The sequence below is a fragment of the Lepidochelys kempii genome, chromosome 7 (assembly GCF_965140265.1).
Source record: "Lepidochelys kempii isolate rLepKem1 chromosome 7, rLepKem1.hap2, whole genome shotgun sequence".
In the NCBI taxonomy this organism is placed as follows: Eukaryota; Metazoa; Chordata; order Testudines; family Cheloniidae; genus Lepidochelys; species Lepidochelys kempii.
Window position 1 is genome coordinate 72,971,588 of NC_133262.1, and position 16,701 is coordinate 72,988,288.

The following is a 16,701-nucleotide window of genomic DNA, read 5'->3' on the forward strand; positions in this document are numbered from 1 at the left end:
GCCCTGAAATACATTTGTGGAGTAAAACCTATTTCCAAATCATTTTTCAAAATGCATTTTAAATCAGATTTTTATCACATACCCTTTTCTCTCTCCCCCCACCAGTGATACACACATTCTATAAATGTGGTTAAAGCTAACATTTCAGGTAGGATGACAGTTCAGTCTGGCTCAGTTGGGTAGTGACCAAGAGCCATTCAATGGATGTTAGATGGCCTTTGTGAAATTAGTTGGTATCAGTCCAGTCCTTGGTGGACAGGTGTTCTTATCATAAAAGCCACCTTCACAATGGCTGTCCTTGTGGCAGACTGATCAGCAAACCCAAGGAATGAATAGGTATGGAGACTGAACTACTCTTCAGCCCCTATACATGGTTCCACTGGGCTGCTTCTGAAATGTCAGTGTAGGCAAAGTTTGCAAGTATGATGTTCCAAAATGGGGGCTCTTACCTGCTCCTCTAGAGTAGGGAGAAAATAGAATTGACAGCCCAGTTAACCAATGGGTTAGTTGCTGGAAATAGAGAGTAGCAGGTGAGTATGTTATCTAGAGGCCCAAAAATCAGGACAGTCAGTACTAAGACAGGGTTAGTATTAAGTTTTGTTTAGTAAGGGTGCACCTTTTAATAATTTATACATACCCTTTATACATTGCAGCTGTTCTTGCTGTACTAGGCCCATAGATAGAAGATGCAGTCTCCAGGATAGTCAATATTTTAGCACTTTTCATTCATATTAAAAAAATGTGTTTCATTATTAATGTGCAAATGGATGTGTAATCTGTATATTTTGGCTGCTTCATTTCTAAGCAGCATATCTTAAAAGCTGCATAAAATAAATTCTAATACCCAAAAGAGAGGTGAGGCCTAGACACTCCAAAAACAGTCATAGGACACAGAAATACTGCCATATACTCTACATGTGATATGTCTAATCTGATTGAGGATAAGGACTGAATAGATGAGACAAGACTGAATGGAAAGATATGTGATGAAAGATGAGCTTAATGGGGTTTGGAAGTAGGTATTGATTGGAACAGTAATTATTATCTGTAGCCCAAAATTTCTCCTTTAGAACCCATGTTATTATAGCAGCTTTGTTTTTAAGACTCTTCATGTTTGGTTCAGTTTTTTGTCAGTGAAGGGATTCAGCTGACACACAAACATATTGAACAGGTTAAAGGTGTACAAAGTAATTTGAACACTGACAGTTACTTGTAATACAAGTACATTTGTATCTGGATCATCTCTCATTAAATAGTCACACATTGAGAGTAAGGTGTATCATAATGGGATGCACTCAAACATGAAATACAACAGAAAGACAGGAAGGAAACAGAAGGAAGATGCTCATTACTTTTAGATTTGCAGAGCCAGAGCCTTATCTTGTGGTTTCATGTCTCTGGAGAGGTGACTATAACGGGCACACATTCTCTCCCTGGAGATATATTTTCTCAAGTCTGTTTTGCACCACTTACCTCTTGGTTGCTCAGTTGCTGTTGGCTGGACAGCGCTCAAGTCTACTGTAGACTCTGACATTAGGCAGAAACTGGTATTTCCTCCTTCATCTGGTTACTGTTGTCAAATAGAAAGGCAGGAAGTCAAAAAGAGAGAGAGGCCCAAATTCAGCCCTAAGGGTGTGCAACTCCACTAATTTCAATGGTGAAACCTTCTAATGCCATCAGAAAGGCTGGGGGTAGAATTAGGACTCTACGCTCCCTACCTTTAAGGTGCTTTGGAATAGTTTGAACACATTCACATTCCACAGTCTGAAGGACATGCAGCATTCTTGCATGTGTATCCTCCATTCACACTGCGTATGAATTCAGTGCATGACCTAACAATTATGCATCCAAATATACACCAGAGCACCAGTCTCTTAATTTATGAAGAGTCTTTCCTAAAAACGCTATCCTCAAACACATGAGAGTGTTACATACTGCAAGACAGTGAGGCAAGAGAGGCATCCTATACAGTAACAATAGAAACCGCACAGTGATTACCATTAAAATCAACATTTGCCAATAGTTACGATACAGTGATATTCAAGATGCCACAGATGTTTCCTTTTCTAAGTAGGGTGAAATGTGTCAGGATCTCAGTTTCTACTGTGTGGTAGCTGTTGGCAAATACTGATACTTTACTAATGGCAACTCATCATATAGGTTCCACACACAAAGGAAGTGGAAAGAGAGGGTACCCAAACTGGGATTTTCAGAAGTGTTTAACATTGGCATAACTCTGATGTAAAATGCCTGTGGACTTCAAGGGCGGGGAGTGATAGACTAACAGTGAATATTTTTGAAAATCCCATCCAAACTATGGAAAGAAATCTCTACAAATCCCTTAATATCTATTTACCCAGGCTCTCCTATCATTGCATTCTGAGAATACCATCCAACCCAGAGGTGGGCACAGTAATAGCTTGTAATATGTACTATAACTATGCTAAAAATTATAACCAGTGCCTTCCATCCTTTAAATCATAGCCGTAATATGTGAGCAGATGCTATAGCAGGTTGGTTTGTGACATATTCTTGGGCTTGGGAACACCACACTGGAAATCTGCTACATCGCTCAATATTTTCATTTCTTTCTTTTCCTTTCCTTTAAAGCTAACATCCTTTTCCTGTGCCCCAGAGAGAAGGCAGCTGATAAAGACTAAATTCCTGTTCACAGACAAGATTAGAAGGCAGCCAAAATCAGAAGTTCCTTGAATAAACTATGACCCTTCCCCCACTTCTTTTCTCCCCTCTCTCAGTCTTTTGAGCTCCACACAGGAACCCAGCCTCACATTGTTTGATGGCCTCTGACATTTCCACAGTCACTGGGAGGGTTGAAAGCTTTTTCCGCTCTTTGTTACAAAACCTTTTTTTCCCTCTTCCAAGTTTTAACTTAAAAATATTACAAGGGCATTCCAGAAGGAATTCAGTCTGAGCTTCAGGGAGGAGAATGAGAGGCAGGTGTGGCTGGTTAGGAAAAGCCATAATGATAGTGAAGCTTTTGCTCCTCTGTGTCTCAGTAGAACTGGTGGAGCTGGTCACACATTCAAGAAATGGATACGAAGATGGCTCTTTCCACAGCTCAAAGCCTTCAGTTTATGGGAGATCTACATATCTTCAACGGTCCCCCATATCACAGGAGGATTGGGAGATGGAGAAGCTCAAGGAGGAGACCCCAGACCATCTTTCAAGCACCATACCATCACATCAAGAAGAGAGAGATGATTCAGAAGCTGGAACCCCACAGTCCAGAAATGGGTAAGTAGGATATTTTCTCCTGCCTATAATGGCCCTGGGCTCCTGCTTGAAAGAGAGAGTCTCCTATAAAGGATGGATCAGAATCTCAGGTTTATACCATGTCTGAACAGGTGGGGTTTAGATGTTACAGCTGCCAAATGAAAAGCAAAATAAGTAGTCTGTAGAGGATGAAACCATGGAAGACTTCGGCTCTGTTCCTCATTCCAGAATAGGAAGGCTGAGTGTGCTTATCATGTGCATATAGAGCACTTAGCACAATGATGTCCCAATATTGGTTTGGGCCTCAAGCTGCTACTGTAATACAGACAAGCAATAGTAGTGAGGTAGAGTTGACTGAATTAAATAAACTCAGTAATGTATCCATTTTTTCTCTTCTCAATCCAATCCTGATTTATGCATGTGCATTTACTTGTTGTATGGAAGTACTGACTGAATAGTGTGTACAGACAGATTTCAGTCTAGAATGGGGGTGAAAAATGTTCATTTTGATTATGCACTGTTCATTGTCTGTGGCATGTGATTGGTCACGAGAATCACATGGTATTGTTTCTACTCCCTGACTGGGCAACACATTTTAAGAAGAGGACAGGAAATAATAATGAATGAATAGAGAATAATGAACAATGTCTATTTCTGTTCACATGTGGATACATGTATTGGTACAAACAGCCATTCTCCAGGCATTGGTGTGAACAAAAATATGTCCACATAAATGTTTGTGGATAGGCCCCCATTTAGTAAGGTACATAAGCACATGCCTCAACTTTAAGAATGTATGTAAGTATCTTGCTGAATCAGGGCCAGGCTGAATAATAAGCGGTGTGAATGTGATGAAACCAAGTACTGTTTCAGAATCTGAATGAACGGTTCTGCAGCATATGATCAGGTGTGATCCCGTCCCAAGTTATCAATGAGGGGCTATAATTTATGGCCTTGAGAATGGACAGAGGGGAGCAGAATGATTGGGATGTCACCAGAAAGAGAGAATTAGGACATTGGATAATAAATAAGTATCAAGAGGACATGAACCAAAAACAACAACGATCCATAGGTAAATATTGTTTGTGATCATATACAGGGGAAAGAAAGCCAATCTGTGTGTGAGAAGTGTGTGTTCTGGCAGAACTGTGTTCAAGCAGAATATTTTTCAAAATTTTCGAGGACATGTAAGTAGGTCTCTGCGATAAAAGAGTCATTCAATCTCCTACCTAGACTTCTGTTTTTGAATCACTGACTGATACTGCAGAGCCCAATCTGGGTCAGCAGCACAGTGAGTGCTATTCACAGCTTCATGCTTTAGGATGTACTGACAAGTTTTTTTATTAATTTCTTTGAATGCCTTTGCGGAAAGGAAAATAGCAAAAATCAATCTACACACCAAGCAAACAAAAATAAAACCTTGTTAATACTATGCTTCCCTCTGACACAAACAAACAAAATCGGAGATTGACTTGTTTCAAAGCCTTACCTAGATGCATAGTTAAGTCCTCTCCACTGTCTGTCACAGTCATTATTTTTCAGTCTTTCTTTTGAGCCTGTTGGTGTCAGTCCTTTATTGTCCAGAAGAGGTACTGTTGAATAATGAGACACCCTATCCTAAATATTAAGCATAATGCCTTTAAAACACTCACAGACCCATTCTAGCATAGGGAAGCAAGCCAAAAAGGTTACCCTTTTTTTTTCATGTGATACTGCAAGGCACTACCCACTGGACCATAAAGCTGGACAGTAGTGAAATCGTATTTCAAAAACACTTCAGGCTTCTTGATAAGGACTGACGTTTAACAGGAGCTTTACAGCCAGAAAGATCTGCCACTATAAAATTATTGGCATAATGGGATTCTTCCTTTTCTACCTGTGTAACCACTTGTATAGCACCATCCATTCCTCATTTCCAGCTTCATTTTGGGAAGTACAACACTTCCTTCTCAGGGGACCTTGAAGAATGAGGTTTTAGGGTGAGTTGAGTCATATTGCCAGTCCTGCTCTCCAACAGAATACAGGGAGTGCAGTGATGTTTATAGGCTGATGGCATCTCGAATACATGGACTCTGGGGAAGGAGACACCTCAGATACATGAAGAGATTTATGCTTTGCTTGGAGAAGACCATTTCCAAAGCAGGCAGTGGAGGGAGACAGTAGTTGTTTATGCTGTTCTCCGTTCATGAGGTTCACACTCCAAGTTGTAGATTCTGGTCCAGATTATCAAAGTAAGGACTCTGCACAGGCATACATGTACCATACACGTGCAGATAGCCAAAGTGCTCATAGAAATTTTGCTCAGGTATCCAGTTAAGCTTGCTCACAAATTGCAGGCAACAAGTTAAGCATTTGTAAATGTCTGTGACCCGTTGACCATATTTGACTTTGAAAAGTTGGGCTTCTACATCCACCAGAATATGAATAGGATGAAGCATTGGGGGTGAATAAGTGGTAAGATGGAGATAAAACACCGCACAAGTAGCTACAGTGAGTGAGGTAAAACAAGCTCTTGTCCATCAGACTTAGGTTTACCCTTGAAATGAGAGCACACTGCCATTTCAGAATCCTGCTAAAGAAACAGAAGATAACTCTGTAGTATCTCTACCTATTATATCCTCTCAATCCTACAAAAAATTATGATTATTTCCCACACCCTGCTATTTTCCATGCTTGTTTAACAGGCAGCAAGCATTGTAAAATAAGCCAGAAGTCCCCTTAAAACAAATAGAGCATTATTTTGTTCACAGCATCTGTTTGAATTTAACTAGATATCACAGTGACTGGTATGTTAAAAAAGCCTAAGATAACCAGACAGAGAGAACAGATGCCTGGTGATGGCTCCACACCTAAGATGAGGTGTTTCATTACAGCTCATCAGATGCATGGATGTGTCACCTCAGCATTGAAATGCCCTCAAAATAACAAGACTATTCTAACAGAAAGAGTTCAAGAAGAATAGAAGTCATAAAAGTTAGTGCTCAGCATTTAGATCAGGTGCTTGTGACCCAGACTCTTTTGTGGATAACCAATGGGTAAACAAAGCTGCAGAATAGTAAGAAGTGGATGGTAATAGGTTATCATTTCAATGGGTGCACATATAATTCATCAATGCACTTTGGAAAGCCTGCAGTTTTTATCCTCTTGGCCTATAAGTCATTTTCTATGTGCAAGTAACTTGTGATGTAGGATTAGTGACCGTATGAACACAAAAAACTGATTGAACAATTCTGTACATCTGTGATTCTCAGACTTTTGTATTGGTGACCCAGTTAGATGTGACTTTGAGAGGAGGATAGAACACAACAAGCTTCTGAGTGTGACCCCCCCACTTATAAATTAAAAACACATTTTTTTTTATATTTCACCCTCTTATAAATGCTGGAGGTGAAGCAGGATTTGAGGTGGAGGCTGACAGCTTGACAACCCCCAAGTAATAACATTTGACCCCCTGAAACGTCACGACCACCAGTTTGAGAACCCCCTGCTGTAGGTGTTGCCTATGGCCAGGAATGCTATCTCTGTGAGATGGTCAACTATTTTATGAAAAATGTCAATATTCTAAAGTTATTTTCATTTTGAACCCATTTTAATAGATTTTAATTGTTTTCCTTTTTTTTTATTTTAAAAACTATATATATATATTTAAATTTTTTTCTTTCCTTTTCTCCTCCCAGTCATTGTGAAAAAGTAAATTAGTTTTCCAAAATTACTGGGAAGGGGAAGAGGAAAACAAGGAAACAGGAGAAAAAAAAGAGGTCAGGAAAAAATGAAAAGGAAAACATGAAAAATGTTGTATAAAATATTTAAAAAAAAATTCAAGGTAAGCAGTGTTTCCACAAAAACATTTGAACAAGCCAAAAAAAAAAAGGCCATTTTTTCAAGAAAATCATTTATATTGAAATATTTTGAGCAGCTCTGTTCTCTATGAACTGGTCAACCACAGAGAGCCCTTCTTGGTCGTGAGACCCAAATATCTCCTAGATAGCTGACTTCAGTGGATCATACTTGCCCATTTTCCCAGCAGGATAAAGGGAGAGGTCAGGGGCGTAAGAGAGTTAAATTGAGCAGTCCATTGAGTCTCTCCTCCCCAGCCTTCACCAAGTTAGATGTGACTTTGAGAGGAGGATAGAAAAAACACATTCTAGATTGCACATATATCTAACAACAAAAAACCCCATCATTGGTTATTTTCCCATAATAGATCATAGGAATGTTTGTACTACTCACTCTAACTGTACAGCAGATGGCCTAATATAGGGCTGGTGAGGAAGAGTCTGCTATTTTAATCAGCCTTATTGCTTCTGGAGATGGTCTCTTAGAGGGCAGCCTGAGGGTGTGACGAGGTACAAGGAAGCTCCAGAAGTAGCCCAGCATTGGAGCCAAAGAGGGGCTTTTAAAGTTGCGGTATGTCAGCACCCAGATGTTAGCTACTCTTGTTTGTAGCCAATTGGCAGTCTCAGATTAGTGCCTAATGAAAAGGCCAACACATCTAGCAAATAGGATAGCAGTGCTTTCACATTATTAACCACTACAGGACTGGACTATTAAAGTTCAGCTTAAACAAACAAGCCACCTTGGAAGAGTCTTTGCCTAATTTGGAGCAGTGTCCAATAAAGAGCTAGATTGCAGCGTATAGTCACAGACCTATACAGGGCATGGTGCCGAGTTGCATCATTCCTTGGAGAGCTCAAGAAAGGATTGTGCTATGTGATGTGCAGTGGAGTGCAGGAGGAATAGGGGTGCTTATTATTATGCTCTTCACCCCACATCTATACAAGGCCAGGGACACTGTGATGCAGCATTTGAAAAGAAAAGTGGATTTCTTTGCCCCAGTAGGATTTCTAGATCCTTGCCGAGAACTTCTCTTACTTTCAAAGATCCAGCTGAAGAGCAAATGCTGTGCCTTTATAATGAACATCCACATAGCATGTAGCTTCAGCATATTTTCACTGGGTAGAGCTACCATGCAATGCTTACTAAGAGATTATTCCTCAGATCAGTCATGGTTTAAAATCATTAGCCTATACATCCAATGCCTGAATGTTCCAACGATTGAGCAGAATTATAGCTTAAATTCCATTGGTCTTCATGGGGCTAAAACTCAGAGAAGTAAACCTGCCCACTCAGATTCCATTTAGTCTTAGTGAGTGATCTGTTCTCATTTTGATTCAAAAACAAACCAAGCATTTAAGTTAATGTTCTATGAGCCAGCTATAGAAGTTATAATTGGTGCGATTAGAGGTAAGATCTGGCTGCTGTGCTGGAATTATCGAATCTTCAGCCAGGCACAGGAGAATGGTTTGGCCTTATAGCTCACACACAGAGAATCTTAATCTGTTGCAGTTTTCTATATTGTGAAAATGGGTTCACTAAAATAAAAACAGCAATTCTTAAAATATAGCAAAAGCAAAAACTTGGGAAAAAAAACCTCCCCCCCCATTATTTGATAATTACAGTAACACACATCAGGGCCTAGATATAAGTTTTTCTTGATTATATGAAGCCTTCCCAAAATCACTCCAGGTGTGTCATTATCTCACAACAGCACACACCCTATCCTTCCTTTAACACTGCTCCTAAGTCTGCTGTGGGGAAGGTCAAAAGCCAGCAGCTCCACATTCTGATAATTCTGTTTGAGTGACAAAATAAGGGTGCAGCGACTCTCCAAAGTGTTGGAAGGGGATGGAGATAAAAACAAAACAAAATCCCCATCATTCTTTTTCAAGGGGAAGTCAGAACAATGCTCTAGCTCAATAGTTTATTTGCCTTGTCTTCTTTTACAGGAAAACACCCATCAATTTAATCAAGCCCTGTTTCATGTTGACTAGTTTATTGCTATAAAAGTAAAACAGGGACTTTTTAAGGAATTGGCTGATCATTGAAAACTCCCAGCTTCTCATATGTGGAGAGTTCACACTGAACATAGACAACATCTGCTTGAAATAAAATTAGCTTGGATGAAATACAATTAGGTATTATATGATGCTCAAGTGCTCAGATGCTGGCAGTGCAGTGATTGTGCAAACAAATGGAGCAGCCACTGTCTGCTTAGCAATAGCTTAGGCCCTGTCTACACTGGCAAGTTTCTGCACAGTAAAGCAGCTTTCTGTGGCTGTAACTCCCGAGGTGTACACAGTGCCAAGCCACTGAGTGAGCAGAAACTGTGCAGTTGTAGCACTGTAAAAAAAACCACCCTGACAAGAGGCGTACAGCGCTGTGGTGTCAGTGTAGAGAGTGATTGATGACAGCGCTGCGATTGGCCTCCGGGAGGTGTCCCACAATGCCTGTTCTCGCCTCTCTGGTCATCGGTTTGATCTCCACTGCCCTGCCCTCAGGTGACCAACAGTAGCCCCACCCCGTAGATTCCTTTGGAATTTTGAAAGTCCCCTTCCTGTTTGCTCAGTGACGCGTGCAGTGGTCTCAGCGCATCTTTCCAGGTGGCCCATGCACCTGGCGATCCCCTGCTTGGAGCAATGCCGAGCTGCTGGACCTCATCAGCATTTGGGGAGAGGAAGCTGTCCAGTCCCAGCTGCGCTCCAGCCGTAGGAGTTATGATACCTATGGACAGATTTCACGATGCATGACAGAAAGGGGCCACGACCAGGACACACTGCAGTGCAGGGTTAATGTGAAGGAGCTGCGGAATGCCTACCACAAGGCATGGGAGGCAAACCATCCAATGAAGTGAGCTGTAGCTCACAAAAGCTCATGCTCAAATAAATCGGTTAGTCTCTAAGGTGCCACAAGTACTCCTTTTCTTTTTGCGAATACGGACTAACATGGCTGCTACTCTAAACACCATACCATGTCATCCTTACTTCTGTACTGCTGCCTTCAGAGCTGGGTGCTCGGAGAGTGGTGGCTGCTGGCTGAGGGCTCAGCTCTGCAGGTAGCAGCGCAGAAGTAAGGGTGGTAATACTATACTATGCCATCCTTACTCCTACACTGCTGCTGGCAGCGGCTCTGCCTTCAGAGCTGGGATCCTGGCCAGCAGTTGCTGCTCTCCAGGTGCCCAGCTCTGAAGGCAGCGCTGCTGCCAGCAGCAGCACAGAAGTAAGGGTAGCAATACCACAGCCCCCCCTCCAATAACCTTGCAAGCCCCACAAACTCCTTTTCAGGGTAGGACTCCTGCAATAACACCACACTGAAATTTCAGATTTAAATAGCTGAAATCATGAAATTTACAACTTTTAAAATCCTACGACTGTGAAATTGACCAGAATGGACCATGAATTTGGTAGGGCTCTAACAATCAGTGTAGCTGCACTGGTGCTCACTCCAAAATGCAGACACAGGCAAGCTTCAGTGTGCATGAGGTGTGCTAGAGAGCCTTGATTGCTCGATCAATGCAAACCCCAGCTTGCCCTCATCTGCACTTCAGCATCCGTGCAGCTACGCTGATTGCCAGCCACCGATTGCTGTTGTGAAATACAGACAAGCCCTGAGACTCAAGCAGTGGCATTACTCCAGAGATGAATTTGTACCATTACTTCTAAAGATAAAATCCAAATTATTTAGCCTTTGAAGTGGCTGGATCACTTGCTTCGCAGTGAGGATAATGTGAATTGGGAAATGATGATTGTGGACACTTTGTGAAAAGAGAAAAATCTCATGTAGAACACTGTTGCAATAAAAGACGTGTTCTTCTCAAAATAAAATGTAGCCTAATTTGCCTTCTCTCCTGAACCCTGTTTACAGTAAAGCTTCTAAATTCAATTATTCAATTGGCCAAACCTTTCAAATGGGGCTGGTTCACAAACAGCTCTAACTACAGATTAGTGGTTAAGACATTCCATAGGACATAGTCACTAACATCATGATTCATACATCATTACTTACCTCCTTCAATGAGCATTCTGTCCTTCTGCTAACCTTTCAGTTACATGCCCAAAGGGCAGGAAGATTAATTAATATGGTAAAAGAGCACATGGTATTTGCATGCTAATTACTGCTTATAAGAAAAATCAGTGTTTATCATGGCAAGCCCTGTTCCCACTAAGACACTGTGCATCATCTTTAGACATTCACAGCACTCTACTTTCTGCAATGCTGGGAGATGAAAAAAATATGGGTTACATAAACTGACATGATTTCTCCTTGCTTGGATTAATTTAATGCAATATTCTACCTGTATTCTGCTCACAGATATCTAATTCATGTCAATGTGGGTTTTGCACAGAGACCAAAGACAGAATACTACATGATTTTTTTTTTTTTTTTTGGTATTAGGTTTGATTCCCCTTTCACACTGGTGTAAACCAGGAGTAACTCCATTTAAGTCGGTGGAGATCCAGACAGAAAGCAAACCCCTATTTTTCACATGAACACCGACAGCGGCAACAATTATGCGGCTGCCTTCTTTTGTGCTCTTGTGGGAAAAGAAAAATGTTAAGAGTCTGACAAATTCCCTATTCTGCTCAGGTAGAGAACACTGGAATTTGCAAAATAATTAAAGAAATGGACTCTGGTGAGACTATAATCATTAAGAAACAGGTGTGAATGGGCAACTCAGCTAAAACCTGTGCACACAGAGGGGTAATAAAATGAATGGAAAAGGCAATTCAGAGTTCAGTTCTGCAGGCTTTGTTCAGGCAAAACTCTCACTGACTTAAATGGGAATTTTTCTTGAGAAAGGATATCAGACTCTGTGGTAATGAGTCTAAGACCCCCCAATCCTGCAATCACTTATGCTTTGGTAATTTTACACATGCGAGTAATCTCACTGAACTCAGCAGCATTGCAGGATTGGGGCCTACATGTTGCCTGGGTGTGTAAGGCTATGTTTTCACTGCCATAAGAAAATGTGTTTTTACAGTGTCATAACAAATGTACATTCACTGCTGTACAGTAAAGTTCTGGTGGAGAGAAGTCTATAGTTTTTACTGCAGTGTAGCTGGACAAGGTCAAACATGGGCGTGGTATAGAGTGGTGTCTTTGCCTAGCTATACTGCAGTAAAAACGGCCTGTGCTGTCTGCACTAGGATTGCACTGCAGGATTGCTAATGCTATAAAAAAACCTACCTTTTTTGGTCATGAAGACATAACCAAATTGTGTCTCTCCAGTAGAAAAAAAACACGGTCTGAACTCATGTTAGCTAACTCATAGTAACTAATCAGAGATAAAATCCTCATGTAGTTTGTAGTTCTTCCAGTGCTGGTCTTCCCTAGGTATATTCCACATGTGGGTGTGAGCCATGTGTCTGAGTCCGAAAATTTGAACAGGCAGCATTCGCTGGTCACACATGGGCAGTAGTTCTCCTCGTGCTCCAGACCAAGGGCATCAGAGGCAGTGCAGGCCAACGCCCCACCAGTTCCTTCTTACCACTGCATGGCTTCAATTGAAATCACTGAGTCAACAGATTTCTCCAGCTTCTCTCTTTTGGTAGCCTGTAAGTAGTATTGTAAATAATTTTATAGTTGTATATTAATATAGTTAGAGTTTTATAGTATAGTCCATATAGCTTGTTTTTTTCCCCCTACTGGAACTCTCTCCCCATAGTCTAGGCCTATGCCCAGAGTCCCAGGGTTCAAGAACTGTGTCTTTTGCCCTTGCTCCTTCTCCGAGAGCAATGATCACCAATGTTGTCTCTACTGCTTGGGTGAGTTGCATATTTCTGCAAAGTGAGGCATCTGTCGCTCATTTCCATTGCAAACATGCAAAGCTTGTGAGCTTTGATTAAGGAAACACCTTATGGACAAGGCTATGAGACCGCACTCTTATGTGTGCCAGGGAGACCTCCCTGTACATTGGCCCCAACAGACAAGCAGCACCCCTGCAAGTATGAACTTACAAAGTCTTTAGCTGCTAAGCTCAAGGACTCTTCTTCCAGGGCTTCTATTAAAGTAAGGTGCACTCTCATGGTCACAAGGACTGATCCCTGTCCAAATCTGTCCATAAAAGATGCAATTGCTCCCCCATGTCAGGTGAGCCTTCACGTACAGATCCTAAGAGATCAGGATTGCTGAAAACCTCTAAGCTGGAGGGTGAAGTGTGCAAAAAAATAGGTTTCAGAGTAACAGCCGTTTTTTAGTCTGTATTCGCAAAAAGAAAAGGAGTACTTGTGGCACCTTAGAGACTAACCAATTTATTTGAGCATGAGCTTTCGTGAGCTACAGCTCACTTCATCGGATGCATACCGTGGAAACTGCAGCAGACTTTATATACATACAGAGATCATAAAACAATACCTCCTCCCACCCCACTGTCCTGCTGGTAATAGCTTATCTAAAGTGATCATCAAGTTGGGCCATTTCCAGCACAAATCCAGGTTCTCTCACCCCCCCCACCCCCATACACACACAAACTCACTCTCCTGCTGGTAATAGCGCATCCAAAGTGACAACTCTCTACACAATGTGCATGATAATCAAGGTGGGCCATTTCCTGCACAAATCCAGGTTCTCTCACCCCCTCACCCCCCTCCAAAAAACACACACACAAACTCACTATCCTGCTGGTAATAGTTCATCCAAAGTGACCACTCTCCCTACAATGTGCATGATAATCAAGGTGGGCCATTTCCAGCACAAATCCAGGTTTTCTCACATCCCCCCCCCCACCCCCATACACACACAAACTCACTCTCCTGCTGGCAATAGCTCATCCAAACTGACCACTGTCCAAGTTTAAATCCAAGTTTAACCAGAACGTCCGGGGCGGGGGGGGGGGGGGGTAGGAAAAAACAAGGGGAAGTAGGCTACCTTGCATAATGACTTAGCCACTCCCAGTCTCTATTTAAGTCTAAATTAATAGTATCCAATTTGCAAATGAATTCCAATTCAGCAGTTTCTCGCTGGAGTCTGGATTTGAAGTTTTTTTGTTTTAAGATAGCGACCTTCATGTCTGTGATTGCATGACCAGACAGATTGAAGTGTTCTCCGACTGGTTTATGAATGTTATAATTCTTGACATCTGATTTGTGTCCATTTATTCTTTTACGTAGAGACTGTCCAGTTTGACCTATGTAAATGGCAGAGGGGCATTGCTGGCACATGATGGCATATATCACATTGGTGGATGTGCAGGTGAACGAGCCTCTGATAGTGTTTTTTTTGTGCTGGAAATGGCCCACCTTGATTACAGGATACATTGCTTCAGTCAGTGGTACCGGCTCTGAAGCACAAGGATTGACAACCACCGACTACATCCTGGAGTGCTGGACCTGATTCTTTGCTGGGGCTGGCCTATCTTTCAGAGGACCACCTGACTACAGCCTCTCAGGACACATGGGAACCAATGTTCCCAACCGTCAAAATGCCCTGAATACTGAGACATACAGACACACACATACACACACATCTTCTTCCCTTACCCTCAGTCTCTTCTCCTTTCCAAGCCAGTCTTCCTAAAGGACATTGCCATGCTGGAGTATGAAACTGCTTAGGTGATACAGGAACCGTCCCCTCTCCACCCTCTAGTACTGTTGGCCCTCAATAGAAACAGAGCAGTTCTTGGGCTTGAAGGAGTTAGGCACACCAGCTGTTCAGTTATCTCCTGGTAGGGAGCTGAGCCCTGACAGACAGAGGAGATCCGGATGCCATCCACCCAGATATGACTTCCCCGGTGACTGCTGATACCTGGTGCCCTGCCACCCCCAACCAGTAGATTTCCCCCTCCCAACTGGTTGATCCCAAGGGGGTGGTTTTGGCCTTGCTGAAGGAGGGGAGCAACCAGCAGGAGTCAAGGCAGTAGTGCACTGAGCTCTGGCTCTTCTGTGCTGGTCTAATAGCTCATAGAGGACCACTGCAGAGTCTGCAGCGCAGGTGATTTGGAATTGTCTGCTTACCAGGTCTGTTTTGTGATCTGTTTATGAGGATTTCAGGCTGATAACTGGAATACCTACTGAATCTGGACACTTCTGAATAAATATATGTGCAGTCAGTTACTCCCCTCGCGCCACCCCGTGCATGCATTGTTTTAGATTAACAACTCATAAGGAACTTCTTGTTTTGGAGCAGTATCTGGGAGGGGTAAACAAATCAGCACAGATGATGATGACTCATGGAGTGTGGATTGTTTTCACTGGGAAAGAACAAAAGCACTAGAGCAAAAGAGTCCTATTTTAAATGCAGGTTTCCACATGATTGCACATCCCTGCCTGAACCTGGCAGACTTCACACAGAATGGATCCAATACTCGTTAGAGTTGGCAGTTGAGCAAAGTTGCATTGTTAGCTCAGAAGAATGTAGTGAGTCTCTGAGCGGGAAAGCCTCTCCCAATTCTCACTTGCAAAGCACACAGGACCCAGCCCAGGCTTTCAGCTCTGATTTCAGCAGTAAGGTCCAAATCCTCAAAGGTATTTAGGTGCCCAGTTCCCACTGATTTCAAGCCTCTTTCAGTTTTTATATCATCCTTTATCAGTCAAAGCTATTTGAGCCAAATGATGATCCTCAGCTGGAGTAAATTGGCGTCGCTCTGTTGACTTCAGCTGAACTACCCTGATTGATGCCAGCTGAGAATCTGGCCTTCAGTGAGTAAGGACAGGATAAAGACTTCAGGATTTGGCCTATGGTGTAGTCCAGTGAAAAGCAGACATTTCTATGGCATGGTCTACACTTTCAAATTGTATCAGTATAGCTTGTGTCACTTAGGGATCTGAAAGTCCACACCCTGAGTGATGCAGTTAAACTGACCGAGAGTGCTAGGTTGACAGGAGAATTCTCCCATTGACCTAGCTACTGTCTCTCAGGGTTGACAAGAGAAGCCCTCTTGTTGGAAAACGTAGTATCTTCTCTGAAGTGCTACAGAGGTGAAGCTGTAGACAAGTCCTAGGTCCTCTAAGTCTCCCTCCCACCACACAGGGCTCTAGAGCATGGGCTCCAGCTGAATCTACACAGCAATGAAACCAGATATGCCAACTCTCATGAACTGATCATGAGAGATGAAATTTTTAACTAAAATTAAGCCTCACTCATGATCTTGCGATAGAACACTCAAATGTCAGGATTTTTTACCAAGATGAGTGAGGCTTAATTTTAGTTAAAAATCGTTGTCAGCCCCAGGACCCGCCTCTTCCCACTGCCATGGGATGCACATTGTTTTGGGGAGCCACTTCAATACACCTCCTCTGCCATGATTGTGTATTGCCTCTCTCATCAGCTGCTTGGAGCAGTGCTGCCCAAATGGCTCAGCTTCCACCAGCACCTCCTTCTCATTTCCCACTGCTGCTGCTTCTGACCAGGAGTAAGGTAGAGTTAAGATTCCATCATCTTCCTGTGCATCCCCCAATCCTGAGTGAGGGCTTCCTGTAGGAGGGCAGCAGGATATGAGGAAATAGCTGGGCCACAAAAAATATGGGGCATTCATTGACTTTTGGGGGGAAGTAAAGTTTTGTGCAGCTCCATGCGTGATGTTCCTCATCAGCGAGCAAATCTTTAATGTTCCTCATGTGGTTGTCTTCCCCTCTGCCCCAAACAGTGGCAGGGGACCATTTAGGGGAGACTAGTGACTTTTTCACATTGGTG

General features: G+C 42.5%; 1 protein-coding gene across 1 annotated transcript in view; it reads left to right on the top strand.

Moving 5' to 3' along the window:
• The first annotated feature begins 2,920 nt into the window (after nucleotides 1-2,920).
• The window catches only part of MMRN2 (multimerin 2), a 45,446-nt gene continuing 31,665 nt past the window's right edge, over nucleotides 2,921-16,701 (top strand). The window contains exon 1 of the mRNA XM_073353333.1: nucleotides 2,921-3,255. Within this exon, the coding sequence (XP_073209434.1) occupies nucleotides 2,948-3,255 (308 nt within the window). The 5' untranslated portion in view covers nucleotides 2,921-2,947. The remainder of the gene's footprint in view (nucleotides 3,256-16,701) is intronic.